The sequence below is a fragment of the Schistocerca piceifrons genome, chromosome X, assembly GCF_021461385.2.
Source record: "Schistocerca piceifrons isolate TAMUIC-IGC-003096 chromosome X, iqSchPice1.1, whole genome shotgun sequence".
Lineage (NCBI taxonomy): Eukaryota > Metazoa > Arthropoda > Insecta > Orthoptera > Acrididae > Schistocerca > Schistocerca piceifrons.
This window is the reverse complement of record NC_060149.1, coordinates 189,521,284-189,542,933: the sequence shown is the minus strand read 5'-3', so window position 1 is coordinate 189,542,933 and position 21,650 is coordinate 189,521,284. Positions and strand designations below refer to the sequence as shown.

General features: G+C 38.0%; 1 protein-coding gene across 1 annotated transcript in view; it reads left to right on the top strand.

Annotated features, from left to right (window-relative positions):
• Window positions 1–21,650, top strand: part of LOC124722900 — a 506,082-nt gene that overhangs the window by 397,871 nt on the left and 86,561 nt on the right. Inside the window, exons 20-21 of the mRNA XM_047248040.1 lie at window positions 3,346–3,470; window positions 9,581–9,838. Of these exons, the coding sequence (XP_047103996.1) occupies window positions 3,346–3,470; window positions 9,581–9,838 (383 nt within the window). The remainder of the gene's footprint in view (window positions 1–3,345; window positions 3,471–9,580; window positions 9,839–21,650) is intronic.

Sequence of the window (21,650 nt, the reverse complement as noted above, 5' to 3'; positions counted from 1 at the left end):
AGTGCTGGTGGATTGGAGGGTCAACTAGGAAGGGAGAAATAGTGCACCACCACAATTCTTCAAGAACCCATCTTTTTGTATTCAGAGGATTGTTCAGATTCCAAATATGTGTCACTTGTGGCCAGCCTAGATAAGCTCCAACATGTCTGTTTTTCTTACTTGGAGTGCTGCACAAAGTTTCTACTCAAAATGTTACTAGTGTTCACTACTTCTGTTAGCACCCAACCCATGGATTCAGACACTGACTTCCATTGTGCAATCAGTAGCCTCCTTTGCTTTTTCTAATATGTATGATTAGCCTTCAGTGTAGTAGTTAGCCTGATTGCTAATAAATAGTGTTAATCAGACTCCTGAATACCGTGAGTCTCCTGCTGAAAGCATCCTGTCGACTCCCAGAAACCACACATCTTGCAGGTGCCTTGTGACAATGTCTGGCACTGATCCAAGTCATCAACCTGCCTTCTGTGGGATTTTGTCTTTCTACATTTGCTCCTCACTGCATGAAATTGGAGATGGCCCTCAAGCCCCTGTCTTCCCTCTATCGTGTGTTAGTAGGACACAACAACACCAGTATTGCAGGATGGCTGTTTTTTTTACTTTTGCAGTGTCTTGTGAGGGGAAACTGTGGGATGGGATCTTCAGTTCTGCAGTGAGCATGGTGTCTTTCAAACAGCACTCCAGCAAAAGACGCCAAGGAGCTAGTCCACAGACAGTAAGCACTGAGACATATGCCAAGGCAGTGAAATGTTGCTGCACCACAACAGTAGCTGAAAACAGTGGATCCTAAGTGATGCGAGTCAGGTGTCAGCTTGTCAGTGCAGCAATATTAGACAATTATGGTGTCAAATGTAGTTTGCAGCCCAAGATGTCTGAAAGGAATGGGTAGGCACCCCAAGTTGAACCCAGGTCTCTCAGAGATTGGCTGGAGTATCATGTGATGTCACCTGTGTGGCATCCACACCTCAGCAGATCCATTTTGAAGTTCAGAACTATCAGGGCTAGCTGATAGCTCATAGATCAGTGGCTTCACTCAGTCAGTGATACTGCTCAATGAGGCTGTAGCAGCTGAGTTGCACATTTGACCAGTACCTGGTACAGCGACTGTGCCAGCCAAATGTATAGCACCAAAGGAATGCTGCCACTAGCTTAGGTAGGAGCATTTATAATTGCTCTAGCCAAATATGTTATGATGCTTGGTAACCTCCCATCATGTAGCCAGTTGTAGAAACAGCATGTATCAGTCCAGTTCACCACTGACAGTTGCAGGGTGCAAATCACCACCCAGATTTGGCTTCCTCATGGTTCCCTTAATTAATTTAAATGAACGATGTGGTGGCCACTTAAAAGTGAAGTGGCCAATATCCTTCCCTACTTTACTCCAATATGAGTTTGAGACCCATCTCCTGTGCTCACATTGTTGATAGCACAGTAAACAGTAATCATTTTCCATTTCCTTGAAAGTGTTTCTACAGTTCTGAGCAACTAAATTTATTTAATTTATGAACAAATTCCAGCTTTAAGTAAAAACTGACAGATGTTACTTAAATCTGTTTATAAAACACTGGAATAGGTCAAAGTAAAATTATGTGCTGAACTGTAGTTTATAAAGAAGTAAGACTAAATGCAATTTCATGTATTGTTGACATATAAGGCAACTCATTCAATGGAAAGATCTGAATACCCTGTAAATACATAACAATTACAATAATGTCACAGTGGCAATGACTCTCCCAAACACCTTTTCACATTGGCATGCCAGCTCCAGATCAAATACACCTGTTGGAGTAACGTTGAGAACTGGTGTACAAATCAGCCTGGATGTGTTTTTTAGGACATTTTCCACATCCGACTAGGTGAATACCAGGCTGGTACTTGATGGCAAGTGTTCATCAGAGACAAGGGTATCATCTGGAATGCCCCAGGAAAGTGTGATTTGGCCACTGTTGTTCTCTATATACATAAATGATTTAATGGTCAGGGTGGACAGCAATCTAAATTGTTTGCTGATGATGCCATGGTGTGTAGTATGGTGTTGAAGTTGAGTGACTGTAGGAAGATGCAAGATTAGTTGGACAAAATTTCCAGTTGGTGTGATGAATGGCAGCGAGCCCTAAATATGAGAAAATGTGAGTTAATGTGGATGAATAGGAAAATCAAATCTCTACTGCTTGGATACAGTATTACTATTGTCACAGTAAAGTCATTTAAATATCTAGGCATAACATTGGAAATTGATATGAAGTGGAATGAGCATGTGAGAACTGTGGTAGGGAAGGTGAATGGTTGACTTCAATTTATTGGGAGAATTTTAAGAAAGAGTAGTTAACCTGTAAAAGAGACCACATATAGGACACTGGTGCAATCTCTTCTTGAGTACTGCTCAGATGTTTGGGATCCGTACCAGGTCAGATTGAAGGAAGACATTGAAGAAATTCAGAGGCAGGCTGCTAGATTTATTACTAGTAGGTTTGAACAACCCATAAGTGTTGTGGAGGTGCTGTGGGAACTCAAGTGGGTATCCCTATAGGGAAGGAGACATTCTTTCCAAGAAACACTACTGAGAAAATTTAGAGAACCAGCATTCGAAGCTGACTGCTGAACAATTCTACTGCCTCCTACATACATGGCATGTAAGGACCACGAAGATAAGGTATGAGACATTATGGCTCATATGGAGTCATATAAGCAGTCTTTTTTTCCTCACTGTTTGTGAATGGAACAGGAAAGGAAATGGCAAGTACTGATACCGGGTACCCTCTGCCATGCACTGTGCGGTGGCTTGTGAAGTATCTGTATACCTATTTTAAGCTAAAAACATAAGTAGCTATACTCCTAGGTAGATATATGTATTAAAATAATCATTTAATATTAATAAAATAAATTTATTGGTATATTTATTCAATTAAATGTAATATATTAATATAAATTATTTATTGCGTTGGTAGACACGTCCATCTTCAGTTACAAAATTCACAAACATTTAGAACATGTTCACACACTTTCAAATGGAATAACACTCAATGCTGACACTTGTGGGTACACAAATTCCATAGCTGCGGGTTGGGGGGCTACCACCAACTTTGACAAATCCAATAATTTCATGGTGACCCCAAGAAAATATGGTATTAATGGCAGAAAAAAGAAGAAGATAAAAGAGAATTAAATTATTATGTAGTACATTTAGTATATATTTACTGCATAAATAGAAAATTCTGCAATGGGCTCTATTTTGTCAGTTACGAACTGTCATTCTGCATGTGTTGTAATACTTTCTTGTCTCAGCAAGTATGCTAGCTTCATTGGTTTTTCTTTTCTGACATTTATGTAGGTATTTAATTTTTTTAGGTCAGCAACTTACTATGGAAGAGAGAGACTGTGCAAACTTACCCCTGAAACTAGGAGAACAACTCCACAGCATTTTCGAAGAGTTTCTGCTGATGTGGACTACATGGAAAATGAATGTGCTCCAAGTAGGTCTGAAGTGTGCAGTTGACCAATAATTATATTTTCAGTTTTTTATTATTACAGTTAATAAACAATTAAATATGGTACTTATTATTAGAATTTTCTTATTTATTTTCTTGTTGACAAAGTTCATTAACAACTAATTCTGAAAAATACAAAAATGAAATCTTTTAAGCAAAACAAATGCAGGCAAATATCTTTTAATAGGATTACATGCAGTAGCAAATATAGCCACCTATACTTAATTTCAAGATTTTCAGGTGAAAATTATTTTGTCAAAAATAAATAAATAAATAAATAAATCAAATAAAATAAAAATAAAGGAGAAGGTATGGAGAGAAATGTATGGAGTTGTGTTCAGAGACGTACATCAGTATTCTACTGCATGTATATGTGGTGGCACTCAACTTGTAGTTAGCCAGAGTCCTGGTGGTGGAAGAAATTTTCACCACCAGTATTTAGCTGACAAGCTGAGGGGAGGTAGTAGTGTGGCAACCAGACTTTCCTCTGGTGTCATGGATTAAATTCCAAATCTCTCCATTGCATCTCATAGAGTGAGAGCTTGTGGTACTGTTGATGACAACCCACCTATCAGGATAGGATATTGTACCCAGAGGCCCCCTTGATGCTATTAGTTTTAAACCATTTATTAATGTCAGTAAAAATTTGATTAACAGCTATTTTTAAATCTGTACTTGACTTGCTACTTAATACACACATTACAATAAGTAGCAAGCTAAGTACAGATTTAGAAACAGCTGCTAATTAAATTTTCACTGACATTAATAAATGGATTAAAGCTAATTCACTGTCATTAAACTTTGAGAAGACCCACTATATGCAGTTCTGAAGCTGTAATAGATTTCCTTCCAGCTTGTGTGTGACATATGAAGACATGCAGATCAAAGAGATTGGCAGTGTTAAATTTCTGGAATTACAACTTGATAATAAATTCAGTTGGGAAGGGCATACCACAGAATTGCTTAAGTGCATAAACAAGTATGTATTTGCAGTGAGAATGACATCAGATGTAGGAGATACGAATATAAAAGAACTTGCATACTTTGCTTAGTTTCATTCTATTATGTCATATGGAATCATGTTCTGGGGTAACTCATCAAACCGAGCAAAAGTTTTTAGGGTGCAAAAGCGTGTGATAAGAATCATTTGTGGTGTAAATTCAATAACATCATATCAGAACCTGTTCAAGGAACTTTGTATTCTAATGACTGCTTCTCAGTATATTTATTCCTTAATGAAATTTGTTGGAAGGAAATGTAAATGTCATGTGACTAGGGCCTCCCGTCGGATAGACTGTTTGCCTGGTGCAAGTCTTTTGATTTGATGCCACTTTGGTGACTTGCACATCGATGGGGATGAAATGGTGTGATTAGGACAATACAACACCCAGTCCCTGAGCGGAGAAAATCTCCGACCCAGCAAGGAATTGAACCCGGGCCCTTAGGATTGACATTCTGTCACGTTGACCACTCAGCTATCGTGGGCAGACTGTTGCAAGTAATATATCTCTATTTCCAAACAATAGCTCGATGCATAGGAATAAGAACAATCTACATAAAGACCTAAAATCACTTACCTTGGTCCAAAAAGGGGCCCAATACTCAGGAACACACATTTTCAATTAATTGCCAACAACCATTAAAAACTTGGTTTCAGATAATGCACAGTTTAACAGAGTTTGAAAGACTTTTTAATAGGCAACTCCTTCTACTCTATAGACAAATATCTTAACAGAGACTGTTGAGCCAGCTTAAGTAAAAATGACTGTTAGATTTCAGTTTTGAAAGCACTTGGTCACAACAGGCAAGATTAGGCATTTTGTGTATGATAATAGGCATTTTGTGTATGATAAATTTATTAGTAGTGTATAACAATGTTTCATTCTGAAAGCATGTTAATTCTGTAAATATTAGCTGTTACAGTTTACCACATTGTATTCACCTATTTCAACAATCTCCTAACAAATGATCAGGGTATAAAGTGTTATATTCAAATGTTTTACATTTTTATGTTATACTTTCTGACATGTTCCATGAGAATCATCTAATTTTTTGGGTCTGTTGAACGAAAATTGAATCTAATGTAATCTAATCTCTAATGAGTGGGCTATGTGCAGGGATGATGATGATGATGATGTTTGGTTTGCGCAAGGACCAAGTTTCATCCTCTCCCTTTATTCTTCATGATACTTGTACAAAATAAACAGGAAACCACACCCATCCATTATGCTCACCTGCACTTAAAAGATAAATTTAAGACACAGCTCTTATACACTGTGAAAAATGGGCTTTTGTGCATGGAGGCAGAACAATCCCTCGTGGTCTCCCAGTCAACATTGCCACATAAGAGTTTACTGCAGGATATTTTCTTAAGAAATTTTCATGAAAGGAATTGTTATACATTAACTGCTTATTTCCATTTCAATATTTTGTTTCTTCATGTGTTCAAAACAATTTTGCATTAGCACCTACTAGTAAGCTGGTCTATACTCCTTCAGGCAAATGTGTATGCAGAATAATCAGAAACAGTCTGAAAAGCTTGTAAGAGTGTTGCAGGGTATGTTATGCTGAGAAATAACTGTTAAGAAATAATTTAATACATTGCACCATTTCTGAGTTAAGTTAGCCAAACAGACAGTTGTCCCCGCAAATTCAAGTGGCCTATCGGAGATGGTGTCACCAAATATGTTATTTGTTTGGTTTCCTAAAACTGAACAAGAGAGTCATACAAAAATTGAATATGGAACAGAAGTAAGGACTGAACCCAAGCCAAAGGCTGAGCAGTCTCATGCACTATCAACTATGCTATGGGGAAAACTTACACTAATTGTATCTGGCAGGCTGCTTGAATTTGTTCACACAACAACCTGATTGGCTAACTTCAATGCTAATTAACTCGGAAAGAGCACAAAGTATCAATTTTTTTCATAACAGTTATTTTGTAGGACTGTTTATTACTCCACCTCCCACCCCCCACCCCAAGATAGTCAATGAGGATTAACCCTTGCAAATCCCAAAAGACAGTCATCATAACCTTTCCGGCCAAAGGAATGGTCTTGCCTTCTTTGGTGCAAATTCCCCCTTGTTAACCCATTGTTTAGATTGTTCTTTGGTCTCAGGAGTATAGTAATGTATCCATGTTTCATCCACAGTGATAAAACAATGCTTAAAGTCCTGCAGATTCTTCCATTTTTTGACAATCACTCAACTTCCTTGATTCATACGAATGCCAAATACAAAGAAATAGACCAATATGGCTGAAACTTGGTGTGCATTCTTTCCATAGATGCTACTAACTAAACATGACCTCAATACCTGGCGGTGGTGCCATCTCTCGGACTTTGCACTCATATTATTACCAATTCAGTGGGTTCTTACTTATTTCACCCAATGTCTATTGATTTTGGGATAACTTAAAATGTCAAAACTGCATTGCTAAATACGAAGTCTATCTATGTCAGTGGAGATTTTCCTCACCCAAATTTGAGGAACATGGATTTGTTGGCTTGAAAGTAAGGGGTGAATTATATCTCAGAGAATAGTAATGTCATAAAGTAGAATTTAAGACAGTTTAAACTTTACAGACTGTCAAAACTTTTAAAAAATTGATGTCATAGCAGTTTTATTTGGTGCTGGTTTCATGTACAAGGAAACAGGCAGGTATCCATCTGCAGAAAGTTTTTCAACAGTGGCAAAATTCAACACTTGCTGGTGTCGATAAGAACTAATTCTGTGAGTTAGAAAATGTGTTGTTCTTCAATAAGTACACAAAACTTACTATATCTCAAAATATTGACAGTTATGTACTCAGTATTTTAAGATAGGTTATTTAGTACAAAATGGTAAGAATATTTTAGTAATATACGAAAAGAACATCTTTTTATGTTGTTAATGTACACATGGATACCTCCTACATGGATAGCCATGCTTGTTACCACGTCACTTCCAGAATTTGGGCAGGTGCGCCAGCCCTGGATGGAATCCACGAGGCAGAGGGCCAGTGTGCCAATCAACCTGGGTGTGGTTTATAAGCAGTTTCCCCCATCTGACTAAGTGAATACCAGGCTGGTACCCACATCCCACCTGGATTACACAATTCACCAACATTTAGAAAATGTTCATACTCTTTCTCACGCACACAGTTGGGGATTCACAAACTCTGTCAGGGGCTGGGGGCCAGAGAAGGGGGGAGAGGGGTGGGGGTTGGATGAAGGGATGGCGACAAGTAAAGCATCCAACCACCCTCTAACATATTCACAATTCCAAACTCGATAATAACCATACCATCCCTGTGTAGGAATAGGATAAAGGTAAAAGTTAAAGAAGAAGAAGAGTATGTATTCTTGTTATCTCAATATGAGATATACAATGCAGCAGAATTGTCACATAGTCTTCCTCAGATACAGGTTCTCTAAACTATCCCAACATGATTTTGCAAAAACTATGACATGTTTCTTTCAAGGATTTCCATTAAGTTTCCCAAGCATTTTCATATGAGCTGTATCAACCTGTTACATTCATAATATCTCATCAGTGAATTTATTCAATGTCCATTGCCATGCCTACTTGGTAAGGACTTCAAATGCTGGAGCAGTACTCTGTAACTAGTATGTAATTTCCTTCATACATGTACTGCACCTTCCTGGAACCGTTCCACCAAATCCAAGTCTACCATCCACCAAATCAAAGTCTTCCATTTGCCTTCCTTGATATTGATTTTATATGTTCATTTTACACCGAAGTGACAAAAATCATGAGATAGTGATGTATACATATACGCATAGTGCTAGTATGACATACACAAGGTCAAAATGGTGCTACATTCACGGGAGCCATCATTTATACTCATGTGATTCATGTGAAAAGGTTTCTGGCATTATTATGGCCATACAGTGGAAATTAACAGACATTGTAAGCAGAACGGTAGTTGGAGCTAGACACATGGGACATTCCATTTGGAAGCCATTAGGGAATTCAATATTCCAAGATAAACAGTGTCAAGAGTGTGCTGAGAATACCAAATTTCAGCCATTACCTCTCACCACAGACAACACAGTGGCCAATGACCTTCACTTAATGACTGAGAGCAAATGTGTTTGCATAGATTTGTCAGTGCTAACAGACAAGCAATGCTGCATGAAATAACCACAAAAAATGAATGCTGGATGTATGACAAATGTATCTGTTAAGACAGTGTGGTGAAATTTGGCTATGGCAGTGGATGACCAACGTGAGTGCCTTTGGTAGCAGCACAACATTGCCTGCAGCACCTCTCCTGGGCACACGACCATATCAGTTGGACCCTAGGTGACTGGGAAACCATGGCCTGGTCAGAACTCCAATTTCAGTTGGTAAGAGCTGAAGGCAGGGTTTGAGTGTGGCACATGCCTGACAAAGCCCTGAACCCAAGTTGTCAATAAGGCACTGTGCAAGCTGGTAGTGGCTCCATAATGGTGTGGGCTGTGTTGACATGGAATGGACTGGGTCCTCTGATACAACTGAACCAATTATAGACTGGAAATGGTTATGTTTAGCTACTTGGAGAACATTTGCAGCCATTTGTGAACTTAATGTTCCCAGACAATGATGGAATTTTACGGATGACTGCGCGCCATGTCACCTGGCCACAATTGTTTGCAATTGGTTTGAAGAGCATTCGGGACAATCCGAATGAATGAATTGGCCTGCCAGACCACGTGTCACGAATCCCATTGAACATTTGTGGGCTATAATGAAGAGGTCAGTTCGTGTACAAAATCTTGCACGAGCAACGCTTTCACTGTTATGGACAGCTATAGAGGCAGTATGGTTCAATATTTCTGCAGGGGACTTGCAACAACTTGTTGGGTCCATGCCACAAAAGTTACTGCACTATGCAGGGCAAAAGGAAGTCCAACATGAAATGTGGAGGTCTCCCATGACTTTTGTCACCTCAATGTATAACATATGTTAAGAGTTAACTGTATCTTTCTTTCTGTTAATAATGTATTAAAATGGTACTATATAATAGAAAATTACCAGTTCACTCCTATTGTTTGTTAATAAACTATAAATGCACTGAAACATATTTATTCAAAGATGATATCTGGTTTCAGAGCCACCAAGCTGTGACTACACAGATTACCCTGGAAGATTCCTTCCATACACCGACAGGTATATCCCACAGATATATGATGCTCCAGAATGCAAACACTTATGCAATCAAGAACAGGATTTCAACTGCAGATCATTTAACTACCATGTGGTTCGTCGGGATTGTTTCTTGAGTTCTGATGACACTTTTGCAGCTGATCGCTCATCACTACTGATGGACAGAGACTTTTACTATAGTGAGCATGGAACCTGCAGTAATGGTTAGTATCAGACTACAACACTCATTTCTGTATGTTGCAGTGCAGTACTGAGAGCTATCCTCATGCAAAGTGATTTACAAGTATGTAAGAAACACTTGAGCTGCAGTTAAAAATAAATGAAGACGTTTAACTATGATGTTTAGTAGATTGCTTACTACCTTAAACAAACTATTGCTTTGAAATGAGCCATCTGTTTAAGAAAGTACTCTGCTAACGTTCATCTGATTGGTAAGATTTAATAACAGAGGGAATATAGACACACCACCATCATCAATTACAATCATCAGGTTAATTGTTGTCTTTTGCCTTAAAATTGCTCGTACAGTGATTTAAAAGAGTGCCTTATGTTATGTTTTCATTTGAAACTACACCAAACAAATGGTAATGATTCTGTTACATGTCACACTTTGTATTAGGGGTTTCTAATTTCATGCACACAATTTTATTATAGATGTCACTTCGTTCTACACTTTGCACTTAGTATTATTTTAAGAGCACAAAAAAATCTTACTGCGTAGAAGAGGAACTGTATTTCAGATAATTTTATTGGCCTTGATTGGTCAGGAGTTAGGTTTCAGATGTCCATTCCCTGTATAATGATAATGGTAGAGTAGTGTATTTGTTCAGTAAATGCAGAATTTCCTTTCATGTATTGTGTTCCATCAATTATTAGACCCTAGAAACGTAAAAAGTATGGAGTGTTTCCCCCACAGACTTTGACTTTACATAATTAAAACACAGCTTCAGTAGCAGTTTATAATATTTTCCCTTTGTTTCTAATCTATTCTTCATGTATCTTATTACATATAAGGTTTCGATGATATTTTTAGTCCTACAAAAAGTCAATAAAAAGTGAACCAGAACTTTGTCTTTCTCATGGAGTACTCATGCCTGCCCAGCTAGCGGTGTAGTCTAACACTCTGCTTCTCGAGCAGGAAGGCATGCCGGTCCCCCGTACGAATCCACCCAACAGATTAGTGTCTAGATCCGGTGTGCCGGCCAGCCTGTGGATGGTTTTTAAGGCAATTTTCCATCTGCCTTGATGAATGCGGGCTAGTTCCCCTTATTCCGCCTCAGTTACACTATGTCGGCGATTGGTGTGCTAACACTGTATCCGTGTACGGGTACACCATAATTACTCTACCACACAAACATTGGGTTTACACTTGTCAGAAATGAGACGTTCCCGGGGGGAACTGTACAATAACCCTGGGTTTTGGTGTGGGGCGGTGGTGGGGTGAGTGGAGTGCTGTAGCCTGTTGTGGGGTTGTGTACCACTGAGGGCTATGGCGGGGACGAAGCTTCTCTCTCATTTCTATGTCCCCAGTTCAATACATACATACATACATACATACATACATACATAATCATACAGGAATGGAACAATGTTTTTTAAGTCAAACGTAGTTGTCAATTCAAAAATGAAAAGCACGTGTGCATGTGCATCACAAAAACACAGGAACATTCTTGAAAGTGTACTTCTATCTTCAGAAATCTGCTGCCGCTGACAAATGATGGGGATGTTCTTACAGAACAAATCACAATTTGGCTTTCTAGGCTGTGCTTCTACATCAAAACATAGCAGCTTAGATATAAATTGTGCTGTAAATAGTAGCACATTCAACATGGTTGCTGCCAGTGTAAGAAACAGAACTGATAGAATGAATGACATAAATGCTGCATATTTCCTACAGTAGAAAGATTTAGATGTTAATTTTTTCCAGGTGCCAGTAGAGGATAGAATAGTAGTGAAACTGCCCAAAAGTTATTCTGTGAACCTTCTGTCAAATAGTTACTGTGAATTGCAGAGTAGTCATGAAGTACTTCACCATTTTCCGTTGCTGCTTGCAGTTGAGAAGCATCTGTGTTTGCTGGATGGTGAAATTGTTGATCCCTGAACTACATTATCTGGAAAGATTTTCACTGCTATTATCACTGACTTGCAGTGGGACTATTTACGCTCATAACTGCAGTCTATAAATCATTCTGGTTACTAACACTAAAGAAGTCAAAGGCTGTTTGATCTGCAGGAAAGACTATATTGAATTCCAACTTGTTCGCTATAAAGAAGGTCCTCAAGCATTCTTGATTGGTGTTGGGAGATATAATATTATTCCTATATATGTAGCACCTTTGTTCTACATTATCATTAAGTAGATGATTAACCTTAGTGAGTTCTCTGAGTTCTTCTCTAACTTTCCTTTGTAGTTCTCTGAGTTCTTCTCTAACTTTCCTTTGCAAAATACAGGGTGTCCCAGGTGGAATAGTCAGTATTCAGAGATATGACAGGAATGATAATTTGAACCAAAAAGCTTCATCTGGACATACACCCTACTCTGAATGGTTTCTGAATAGAATACATTTAATATACATAGTTATTTATTTTCTGTATTATTCAATACATTTTGAAGCTTATACATGTACAACAATTAATCAGCATTACAGCATGCATTTTACAAAGTATCAATTGAAAAATGCATATTTTTTAACACATTCACCTCTAGGCATTATCGCAGACGTCATATTGCAGCTGTTGCACAGTTCACGATAAATGTTCAAATATTCCTCTGTAAGCTTCAGTGTATTTATGCACTCTTGGGAGAATATGCTGTGTTGCTTGTCTGAGTGCCTCTTCACATTCCCATCCGTAATGCGACCAAGTAGTTCATCTTACTTTTTCAGAAGTTTTTTTTTTTTTTTTTTTTCCTCACACTTCTTCCCCAAAGTAGCCTATCAGAAAAACAGGATCACAGTAAGAAATGGATTATGAAAGAAATAATTGAACTCAGGACAAGAGTGAAGGAGCTCAGGCAAGCAGGGAATATGGAGACATATAAACAGTATCAGAAGAAGTACAGGCAATTAATAAGAGAAGCAAAAGCCATTTCGATAAACAGAGCCATAACAAAATCAACAGCGGTATATATAGCCAAAAAAGGGTAAAAAACAGCAATTTTATTAAGTCAATGAGAACTGATGACAACATAGTTACAGATGGAAGAAAAATTGCTAATATACTGAACAGCAGCTTTATGGATGCTATACAAAATTTGAAAGGGGAAACAAATCATCAATGGTCATAGCATGCTAAAGCACTTGGCCAACCATCCCACTCAATGTTCCTAGAACCACTGGCAAAAACAGAACTCAAAAAAATAATACAGAAATTAAAACCCCAAAAGTCTGCAGCAGATGATGAAGTATCAAGTAATTTAATAAAACATGTGAATGAAGAAATAGTCAAACCTCTTTTGCGTATTGCAAACTGCTCATTTAGAGGAGGAGCATTCTCAGAAAAATTAAAAGTAAGCAAAGTAGTACCAATATTTAAGAAAGGAGAAAAAAAGATCAAAATAACTACAGACCAGTGTCTTTAATCTCTGGTTTTTCAAAAACACTAGAGATGCTCATGCATGGTAGGCTGATCACATTCCTGGAGAAACACAGTATTCTGATTCCAGCACAACAAGGTTTCCAAAAAAGGATATCTACAGAACCCGCTACATCAGGCCTCACAGAATCCATTATAGATGCATTAGACAAAAGAAACTCTGTGTCTGCTATGTTTCTGGATTTCTCTAAAGCATTCAGCACAATCAGCCATGCTACACTTATTGAAAAACTTTAAAGCTATGGTATTTGTGGACATGCAACCAAGTGGATAAAATCATACCTCAGCAACAGAAAGCAGTATGTGGAAAAAGAAACTTGATGCAGATCAGAATATTAAGTATGGAGTGCCTCAAGGATCTGTACTTGACCCACTTCTGTTTAAACTATTTGTAAACAATTTGCAAATGACATGACACTAATGAACGTAGAAAAAAATCTGGAAACACTGGAAAGAATTGCATTTATGTCAATAAATAACACAGTACAATGCCTTGTAAAAATGACTTAACTTTAAATTTAAAAAAGAGAATGTTCATGGTGTTCAAAAATTGAGAAAAGGAAGAACACACAGATATATTCATAGATGAAACAAGACTGGAAGAAGTTACCACTATTAAATTTTGGGGCATTACAGTTGACAATAAGCTCCAGTGGAGTCAACATATATATATAATGTTTGCTGTAAATGAAGCACTGCAATATTTGTTATGAAACAGCTTGCACATTATGCCAACAAGGAGCTTCTATGTACAGTGTACCATGCTCTATTTGAGCCATACCTACAACATGGAATTACTGTTTAAGCAAAGTCCAGCAGCAAAAATACAAAAAGAATATTTACATTGCAAAAAAAAGCTGTTAGGACCATCTTGACAGAAACAAAGAGACTCATGCAGAACTGTTTTCCATAGTCTAAAAAGACTGGCATTTCCATCTCTATATATTTACAAAACAATAATGTCAATAAAAGGAAATGAAGTACTAGAAAGAAATGCAGGTGTTCATACATATGAAACAAGAAATAAAGGGTGTCAAATTCATAAAGTGCCTTCCAAAGAGTTTACAGAACAATGTGAGCAAAAAGACATTCTAAAAACTTTTAAAGGATTATTTAATGGAAAAAGAATTTTATAGTGCAGAAGAGTATATGTATCAATGAATGAAAAATGCTACTATTACTGTTATAGAGGTACTGTAACTAATTGAACTTGTTGTGATATGTTAATAAGTTGAGAGCATGAATACTGAGAGAAAAATTTATATATGAGAATAATGCAGAATGTAAATAATTCTCATGACCTAAAAAAAAAGTGTGAAAAATGTATGCAACATTATTATAAGTATTGCCACTTTGATGTACTAAATTGTAATAAATAAGTTAAATATTGCAAGAAAATAAGTTTAAGTTGACTTGTCCTATATTAAAAGTGCACCACTTTTTACAAAATGTAATCAAATGAGACCAAATAAAAATCAATCGATCAATCAATTCATCCAACCCAATAGACAAAAATCTAATCATGTAAGGTCTTGCAATCTTGGTAGCCAGTTAATTTAACTACCATGGCCAATCTGGCACTTAGGATAAGATGCATATGTGAACACCATTAGCTCAAAAATAAATCTATGTTAAATATGTTCTATATCAAAAACACTTTGAATAGAGTATATGTCCATATGAAGTTTTTTGCTTCAAATGAGTTTTCCTGTCATATCTTTGAATATTGACCATTCCTCCTGGGACACCCTGAGCAGTAATTCCAGTATATATTGCCATGGGGGGAGGGGTATTACACGTAGTCTGTCTAATTTGCTGAAGTTGTTCTTGATAAAATATAGTAGTTCCAGTACATATTGACATGGTAGGGGTAATATGCTCCATTTCCTCAACAATAGTTTACATATTTCATTTGCCTATTTGAACAGTGTTGTTCTGACAGTTTCCATTAGGATTTTAAATAACTTTGCTGACTATGAACTGTGTCCCCATTAAGTAAATCCATAAATGAGCACCAGATGAAAGGGATACTGGTGTCACAGTACTGATACTTCCTACGTTTCTTAATTGATGTTTTCATAAAATGTAGTATACTCACGAGAGTAAGCCACGACATTCATATCACAGACTCAACTGAAACTTTGTACACATTTAGTAGTCCATGAGGACAACATAATGTGCAGATGGTAAAGCATACGACTTAGGCAATTTTGATAAAATCACAAGAGAAGTTTTACACATCAGTGGTTTACTGATAAGTTGTCACCCCAAGCATGACCTTTTTTTCTTTCTTCCCCCCCTCCCCCCCCCCCCCCCCCTGAAAACTAGTCACTGGTCATATTCTTTTATACATATTACATTTAAAAGATAATATGATGAAAAGATGTGTATTTACAAGAACTTTTATTAAATTTGCAATGTTACTTGGTTTTTTGCTAATTTTTACTATCACAAAAAATATTGTGCTCATAATTATTGACAATTAAATGACCAAATGCAGAAAGTTTTCTGGAAAATGTATGCCTGTTGTGCTTTCTGAAATCATTTATACCTGTAATTGGGTAAGGTACCAAGAACTGCTTTGCACCAGTACACTTCGGTATGCAGACACAGGTTTCAAGGATGTGGGGCAGGCTGGGAAATCAGGTGTAAATAAGTAAAGGTATAAATAAATTTATTCAATAATACAGTGAGCTGCAATATACCAGAATATGAGGGTAATCTGTGATGAATTGTCAGATGTGCTTTAGACATTACAAGTTGCAGGATGATATTTTTCATATACACACAGGAAACCTAAATTAAAATGGCATCTACTACATTGAATGACTGCAATTTTCCCATGTGCACAAGGAGACTTCAGAGTTTCCAAGAAAAAACAAAGCTCATTGACATTTTGAATAATTTCTCTTTCTTGTGACAATTTTGATGCAAACCATGCATAACACAACATTTTCGTAAATATCAGTACTGCAAATTAGTAATGTACAGTTGAATGTATTTTAAAAGCATCTTCATGAGAAGCAATTTCTCGTTTGTTGTCAGTGGAGTATGAACAAGTTTGAAGGTGCTTGATAAAGTTTTTAACTTGCCAATAGAAATAAAATTCACATAATATTTGTTGGCATAATACAATTTAGTAACCAGCCAAATAACACTGGAAATTCAATAAAAATGCATGCAAATACATGTATCTTTTCATTGTATTACCTTTCAAATGTAATATATACTTAATAATTTGACTGGTGTTAAAGAAAAGATAAGCAGAACTCAATCGACTGATTAGAGAACTTGAACGCTAACCACATGACCGCCGCCAGCACATGTTCATGGTTGCAATGCACTGGTACATCATTGACGTGTAAAACTTCTCTTGCGATTTTCTCAAAATCTGTTATGTAGTACACCTTACTAGTACACTACTGGCCATTAAAACTGCTACACCATGAAGATGACGTGCTACAGATGCAAAATTTAACCAACAGGAAGAAGATGCTATGATATGCAAATGATTAGCTTTTCAGAGCATTCACACGAGGTTGGCGCTGGTCGCGACACCTACAATGTGCTGACATGAGGAAAGTTTCCAACCAATTTCTCATACACAAGCAGCAGTTGACCGGCATTGCCTGGTGGAACATTGTTGTGATGCCTTGTGTAAGGAGGAGAAATGCATACCATCACGTTTCCGACTTTGATAAAGGTCGGATTGTAGCCTATCGCGATTGCGGTTTATCGTATCGCGACATTGCTGCTCACATTGGTCGAGAACCTATGACTGTTAGCAGAATATGGAATCAGTGGGTTCAGGAGGGTAATACAGAATGCTGTGTTGGATCCCAATGGCCTCGTATCACTAGCAGTTGAGATGACAGGCATCTGGCTGTAACAGATTGTGCAGTCACGTCTCGATCCCTGAGTCAGCAGATGGGGACATTTGCAAGACAACAACCATGTGCATGAACAGTTCGACGAAGTTTGCAGCAGCACGGACTATCAGGTCGGAGACCATGGCTGCAGTTTCCCTTGACGCTGCATCACAGACAGGAGTGCCTGTGATGGTGTACTCAACAACGAATCTGGGTGCACGAATGGCAAAACATCATTTTTTGGGATGAATCCAGATTCTGTTTACAGCATCATGATGGTCGTATCCATGTTTGGTGACATCGCGGCGAATGCACATTGGAAGCGTGTATTTGTCATCACCATAATGGCGTCTCACCAGGCGTGATGGTAAGGGGTGCCATTGGATACACGTCTTGCTCACCTCATGCTCACATTGACGGCACTTTGAACAGTGGGAACTACATTTCAGATGTGTTACAACCCGTGGCTCTACCCTTCATTTGATCCCTGCAAAACCCTACATTTCAGCAGCATAATGCACGACCTCATGTTGCAGGTCCTGTACGGAACTTTCTGGATATGGAAAATGTTCAACTGCTGCCCTGGCCAACACATTCTCCAGATCTCTCACCAATTGAAACTGGCTCATCACGATATGCCAGTCACTACTCTTGATGAACTGGGGTATTGTGTTGAAGCTGCATGGGCAGCTGTACCTGTACACGCTATCCAAGATCTGTTTGACTCAATGCCCAGGCGTATCAAGGCCGTTATTACGGCCAGAGGTGGTTGTTCTGGGTACTGATTTCTCAGGATCTATGCACCCAAATAGCGTGAAAATGTAATCACATGCCAGTTCTAGTATAATATTTGTCCAATGAATGCCCGTTTATCATCTGCATTTTTTCTTGGTATAGCAATTTTAATGGCCAGTAGTGTATTAAAAGGGTACAAAGTTTGGACTAGGTATGTGAGCCTAATGTCATGGCCTGCCTTTGTCAGTTTGGACCTGCTTATGTCTACATGGCATTTCTGCGTGTGTGTCTCTCAGTGGTGAAAACCCCTAGGTATTTGGTTTCATAGACAAATTTGACATGGTTGTCAATCAGTGATATAGTCAAGAACACTGAAGTTTTATTCTAAGTAGTGCAAAAAGTTAGTCCAACTGTCTTCTTTATATTAACAAATGGTTTGTTTGATTTAAGCCATTAGCTTAGTTGAGTTGTGTCCTTTTATTCCCTGTGGTGTGGATTGGCTTTTTTGTCTCACATATGAGATTCATGGTGTTGTCAATAAAGAAAAAGAGTTCTCTTGGTGGTTAGGCTTAAGGGAAGATAATTTACACACATCAAAAAAAGTTTTGCATCACCCCTATTCCCAAAACTTCTGAACATAGAAGTTGACTGTGGACATTGTATCACAGACACAGTCCCTTTGACTGTTTAGAGACGTCACTAAACCTGCCAAAAGATATAAATAACCATGCATGAGGAGTGCATATTAGATGGAGATGGCCTGACAGCCGATCAGTTCCAGTCATTCCACCAGGAAGGAGGTACACAGCTCGTGTTTTCTGTAGTTCAACCACGCCTAGAACGTCAATATCACGGTACAATTGTGTCCACATTGTTACTTTGTGCCAGGAAGGGCTCACAACAAGGGAAGTGTCCAGGCATCTTGGAGTGAAGTGAAGCGATGTTGTTCAGACATGGAGGAAATACAGAGAGACAGGAACCGTCGATGACGTGCCTTGCTCAGGCTGCCCAAGGGTTACTACTGCAGTGGATGACCGCTACCTACAGATTATGGCTCGGAGTAGCCCTGACAGCAATGCCACCATGTTGAATAATGCATTTTGTGCAGCCATAGGATGTCGTGTTATGACTCAAACTGTGCACAATGGGCTGCATGATACACAACTTCATTTCTGACATCCATTGCGAGGTCCACCGTTGCAACCATGACACCATGCAGCACAGTACAGATGGGCCCAACAACATGCCTTAGACACACTGTTCAGCGATTGCAGCAAGGCGGAGATTCCCTGCTGTTTTGTGCTGGTATTATGTGGGGCTGACATGTGGCCCTGGTGGTCATAGAACAGTTGTATGATACGTGAATGCCATCCTCCAACCGATACTGGGGCTGAGTTGTGCAAGATGGCGGCGTGTGTAGATATCCACGATTTTACTCCTAAAATAAGTTACAGTGAAGCCGTTAAAAATTCGTGTGTAAGTTGCAAAAGTGAATTATTAAAGTATAATGAGCGTATTGCTAGTTTACAATGTGTAATCAGCAGTCTAAGAATAGAAATCGACAGCCTGAAGTCCGAAAATATGGAACTGAAGTCGAAGCGAAACATGGATCCATTGCTTCAAGACAGACAGAAGGACAAAAACTTTCGCGAGAACATGGCTACATTGGTGCAAAATGACGCTGATAAATCATCAGAATGGAAGGTAGTACACAACAAGCGTCAAACAATCGGCACTAAAAATTCGTGTACAGCAAATGTTTCGAGGTTCCAGAATGTAAACAATTTTGATGTACTTTGTTCTAGTAATAGTCTCACTGAAAGTGAAAACAATCGTAAGAAGAGTGTGCCGATAAACTATCGGAAAAAGGTTAGGTTTGATCTTCCAAAGCCACAACGTTGAGTTAACAGCAATGAAAGTGGCAGTGGTGTGATCCAGTCTGCTGTGAGTGAAACATCAATAAATCGTTTTCACATTTTCGCTGATAGTCATGGTAGAGGCATGGCTGATATAGTGAAAAGCAGTTTTAATGCTGCCGATGTTTGTGGAATTGTGAAGCCAGGTGCTAAACTTCAAGAAGTTGTAGCGGGGTGTGATCCTGAAAAAGTAAAAAACGAGTGTGTGATCTTAATAGGTGGCTCAAACAACGTTGCCTGCAACGAAGGGAATGATTCCATACAGTCGCTCAGGAAGAAAATATCGGCGCTTCATCAGTCTAAGGTATTTGTTGTGAACATTCCAAAGAGACATGACTTAATTCCACAGTCCTGTGTAAATGAGGCTATCTCACAAACGAACTCTAAGTTAGCAAAGTTGTGTAAGCATTTTAAAAATACTTGTGTTGTAGATGTAAGCAGTTTTGGACGAGAATTATTTACAAGACACGGTATGCACCTGAACAGATCAGGAAAAAAAGCATTAGGTACCCTCTTAAAAACAAAAATATTGGAAGAAGTCCACAAATGTACCCCAAAGTTGGAACCAATCGCACTTGAATGGCTCCAACCATCAAGTCAGACTCGGTTTCAAACTCAAATGTTTCAGGAAATTGTTAGTAATGAACGTACTGTGTCTGTAGCCACCGATGATTTTTAGGCAAAAGTTTAGATCTGTCTCTAATTCCAAAGAAATGACGATTTTTCACCAAAATGTGGGAGGACTTGGTAATAAAGTAAATGACATTACTGTTCTGTTAGAGGAACCACAAGGAATAAAAGATACTGATGTATTACGTTTTAGTGAACATCATGTGAAGGATATTGAAAGGTTACAGCTAAGTGGTTACTGTCAGGCAACGCATTACTCTAGAACCATCATGGAAAAAGGTGGAGTGGTAATTTATGTAAAAAACAACATATCTTACAATGCATTAGATTTAAAGAGCCATTGTATAGAGCAACAAATTGAAGTATGTGGTGTTGAGATTACTGTAAATGACTTCACAGCTGTAGTGTTAGCACTGTATAGATCTCCCTCAGGGAATTTGAATGTATTTCTTAAGCACTTAGATTCTTTATTATCCATACTGTACTCAAAGTCCAAGAACTTGATAATTACTGGTGACTTTAATGTTGATTTCCTAAATGAGAGCAATAGTAAAGCTGATTTAGTACATTTAATGGAGTCTTATAATCTGATAGCAATAGTAGATTTCCCAACTAGGATTACTGTTAACAGTAAAAGTCTGATAGATAATATATTTATAGATAAGTCTAAATGCAATGAGATCACTGTACATCCAATCCTTGGCCTTTCTGATCATGGTGGTCAATTGCTTAGGCTCAATTACATCAGTGTATGCAACAGTTCCGAGCATTCTTGGAAATCTTTTAGGATAATAAATGAACAGGGCCTTAAAAAATTCAATGATAGCCTAAAAGAGATAGACTGGAGCCGAGTTTATAGGGAAACAGATGTAAACAAAAAGTACAATTCATTTTTAAATGAATTCATGTCTGTATTTGAGTCCATCTTTCCCAAAAAAAGTAGTTAGAAATAGTCATATAGGCAATGCCAAGAAGTCTTGGTTCACTGCAGGGATAATAACATCGTGTAGAACAAAGAGGATGTTATACAGTTCTCTCAGGACTTGTAATGATCCAAAGAAACAACAACACTACAAACTTTACTGTAGCATTCTCAAGAAGGTTATAAATAAATCTAAAAGTATGTGCATAAAATCAGAAATTGAAAGCTCAGAAAATAAAATTAAAACTATATGGAATGTAATAAAGAGGAAAACTGGCAGGACAACAGGGAACATGTCTCAGGTAGAGATTAATACAGGGGACAGTATCATAAAGAAACCTGAGTTGGT